This window comes from Cariama cristata, unplaced genomic scaffold, assembly GCF_000690535.1.
Source record: "Cariama cristata isolate BGI_N322 unplaced genomic scaffold, ASM69053v1 scaffold40630, whole genome shotgun sequence".
Classification (NCBI taxonomy): domain Eukaryota; kingdom Metazoa; phylum Chordata; class Aves; order Cariamiformes; family Cariamidae; genus Cariama; species Cariama cristata.
In genome coordinates, this window is record NW_009597183.1 from 2,704 (window position 1) to 6,307 (window position 3,604).

The following is a 3,604-nucleotide window of genomic DNA, read 5'->3' on the forward strand; positions in this document are numbered from 1 at the left end:
CGGTAAACAAAGCCATGCAAAGTAAGGGAGAAAGGAAGCAGGAGGAGAAGAAAATAAAGGATGAGAAGGAAGAACAGAACTGAGGAGGAGGAAGAACACAGCATGGCAAGTGCTCAAGGCTTCATATTTTCTTGTCCTCTTCTTGTAAACAGGCTAATAATTCTCATTAGATAGAACAAGTAAAAAGACTGAAGTTCCAAGTCGAGGGGCTGGAGTTTCCAGGAGTCTGTTCAGTCTGTTCAGCAACACCGCAGCCAGTGAGAAAATGAGGGGTATTTTTTTCTTTTTTTGTTTGTGTTTTTTTTTTCCTTTTTTTTTTTTTTTAAAATTTTCATTACTTAAATTTTTAAAATCTTCATTACTTAAAGCTGAGAGAAAAAAGCCAACTCAGGAGCCCTTTTCAAGGATGGCTCATTGTCTCTAGACTGAATAAATCACACTAGTTTAGAGAGAACCTTTTTTTTCTTTTTAATGACTTATAAAAACCACATGGTTCCTTCCTCTGCCTCTTTGCTCAAAGGCGGGTTTGTGCCTCGGGTACGTAGATCTCGATGCTATCTGCACTCTCTGTGGCCGAGTTCTGGCGGACAGAGGCAGGCCGCTTGGCTGCCATGAGACGCTTGCGAGCTTCCTGGCGCTGCTTGTCTGAATCAGAGGCTTTGTCCCGGTTCAGCTGGGATTTGGACTTGGCTGGCTTCTTTGGCACTGGAGGGGGTGGTTTCTTCTCTTCCTTTAGGGAGACAGTAAGGAAAAACCCAAACATAAAATAAAAATGCACATACAGAAGCTTGCTCTCTGATACAGTGGGGACTCTTATGCTGTGAGGGACTAAGCAATGAGATTGCATGTCCGATGAAAGAAGCAGGAGCAGTTCTTGAGCAAGACACTCATCAAAACCAGCTTCCCCAATTTACAGAAACATGCCATTTTGCATTTCGTGGTACAGAGGCTTTCTGTGAAGCAGATTAGAGTTTGCAGACTATGTCTGGCCCAGCTATATGTCAGAGCACAGCACAGGCAGCATGAAGACTGATCTTGGTCTGGAACTGTGAAATTTTAATATGCCACCTTGCCCAGAGCCATAGTCCTCCTTCCTACCCTCATGTCTAGAGTTAGGCAGCCTGGCCCAGGGACACAGCCTGTGCTGCATTTTCAAAAGGTTCCAGTAGGTGGTTTTTATACTACTCAGACACCAGGAACAGTTAAAACCTATTCATACAGTGCTTGTAACACTAGGGGCCTCCGTATCACTGCTTTAAGCATACACCACCACTCATCACTCTCATCTCTCTCCATCGTAACACTTTCTCCCCTTCCACAAAATTGTTTCCTGTGTTACTCAAGAGAATGGTCTCAGTCCATTGCAAGGCTGTGAGATTACACTGCACAAGAGCAAGATGGTAAAAGCCCTTTTGTTTGCAGACAGAAATAGACTGCAGACACCCAAAATGTCTGCAAGGTGCTCTGGCCACTCTCAACTGCCCCACACTCACCTTTCTCTCCGGTGTCTCTGCCAATTGCCAGCTATTAGCTTTCAGGTGGTACAGCTCATCAAACTTCATGCTGATGTCTTCAATGGACAATTGCAGGAGATCCCAAAACCCAGCTAGGTCCTGGGCTGTGGGTCTGGGATTGGCATTAGGGTTCTAGAAGGGAGAGCATAAAAAAAAACCCAAACAAAAACCTTTCAAAAAAAATATCCTCCCCACAAGCAGAGCAGTCTGCACATATTCACTGCTTATAAGTCTACCTGCCTGACAACTGAAACATCAAGAACCCACAGGAGATACCAGCCCTACATATGCAGAGACACAATGCCATCATTTACAGACAAAACTTTTTCTGCCAACATCAGGAAGCAGAGATCCTGACTGTATTTCTCCTACAGGAGCCTGAAGAATCCTGAAAAAGACACGCTCTGTAGCAGAAAGCAGTAGCTCCCGTTCTCCCCAAAGCTTCCCCAGCTAGCGCTAATCCCACAGAAGTAGCCTCCAACTGAAGGATCCCAGCACGTAATTCTGAGCTAGAACACTGGTTTCTTACATAGAGGTCCTAATGGCAGGGTGGGTAATAATGGAAATGGACACAACACAATGCAAAGCACAGCTCCAGCATCTGGAGAACTTGCATGCCAGTGTACAGCAATCCAAAGAAGCCTATATAGCTTTCACAAGCAAAATTACTTTGCTACATCCCCCCACAAAACAATCTGAAAGTATCAGTATTTCTGAGGCTAGGCTGAAAAATTTTAAGTAGCTTAAGTTTCTTCCAAGAACAAAATTTTCCCAGTTCTGAGACATCTGAACTGCCATCATAGGCCTAGATTGTCTCAGGAAAGCAAGGGATCACATCTGAGCAACTCAGCACAAAGCATCAAAGGGAGACCTCAGCACAAAGTTCAGTTGAAAGCCTGGCAGCTAGTGGCATTGCTGCTAATCCCTCAGCTGTGATCAGCTAGAGATCAGCAAGCAGATGCTCAGCACTCCCCCCCCCCGCCCCTTCCTGAGTTTCTCTAAGTTTTTTATTGCAAGCAAAGGGGAATTCACCTCTGAGGAAGTCTGCAAAATCCATACCATGATAAAGCTTGAGGGGAAAAACAAAACACAGATTCCCATCCATCCCCACATTAGCCCTGTTCAGCCCTCAGCAAGGGCAAACCCTTGCATTACATTTGAAGAGATCAAATTCAAACAGTGCTTTATGACCAATGACACACAATCCTATTGGGACAGTTTTACCATCTACGTAATCCACATGCAAAGCAAGTGTGTTTGGAGAAGAACAGTAGACTTTTCAAACATTCTCCCCTATTTGGCAAAACCTCAGTGGTTCACCTCAAAAAGCCCTTTAGAAGTAACAAGAAAGAGGTAGTTTCCAGTACACACAGCAGTATGGCTGGTTGACAACTCAGACCCACAGAGAGACTCAGTGTATTCAACATACCCTGATCAGCAGTTCAAGAAAATTCCCCCGTGCTCACGTAAGCACCAAGAGGAACTGCAAACACTCATCCCTGAGCAGAACACAGCTGAAGAACTGCCTATTCAGAAGGGAGGTTGAGGCCATCAGCCTCCCACTGCTCAGCTGCTGTTTTAAATCAGCATTCATCTGCTATGGCATGGTGGTCAGGTTGTAGACTACAGCTGCATTGGCTTTGTTTTTACAGCCTGTTAATACCTGATCATGTTCCTGTAGTGCTGGTGAAACAGATACAACCTTCTCTCAAAACCCAGGAGAAATAGATCCAGACTCACCAAGTTTTGCTCACAGAGGCCGTGGAATTGCTGGAACTTCTGTGACATTAGTAACTGTGCACTGCCCACTGCACTCAGGACTTTTCCTAAGACTATAGGAGAGAAAAAAAAAAAAGAAAGACCTCAGTTAGAATCATAGAATCATTATGGTTGGAAGAGACCTCAAAGATCATCAAGTCCAACTGTATACCCGATGCCACCATGCCCGCTAAACCCACTAAACCATGTCTTGAAGTGCCACATCTAAACGTTTTTTGAACACCTCCAGGGATGATGACTCTACCACCTCCCTGGGGAGCCCATTCCAACGCCCATTGCAAATTCTGATGTCCAGCCTGAACCTCCCCTGG

The 3,604-nt window shown here is 45.0% G+C and overlaps 1 protein-coding gene across 1 annotated transcript; it reads right to left on the bottom strand.

Annotated features, from left to right (window-relative positions):
- Window positions 1-346: 346 nt before the first annotated feature.
- On the bottom strand, window positions 347-3,350 carry LOC104168240 (disks large-associated protein 4-like). Its single transcript, XM_009708766.1, has 3 exons — window positions 3,255-3,350; window positions 1,494-1,646; window positions 347-730 (listed from the first exon to the last, which is right to left on the bottom strand). The coding sequence occupies exons 1-3, from the start codon at window positions 3,300-3,302 to the stop codon at window positions 515-517; spliced, it is 417 nt and encodes a 138-aa protein (XP_009707068.1). The 5' UTR covers window positions 3,303-3,350; the 3' UTR covers window positions 347-514.
- Between the last annotated feature and the right edge of the window lie 254 nt (window positions 3,351-3,604).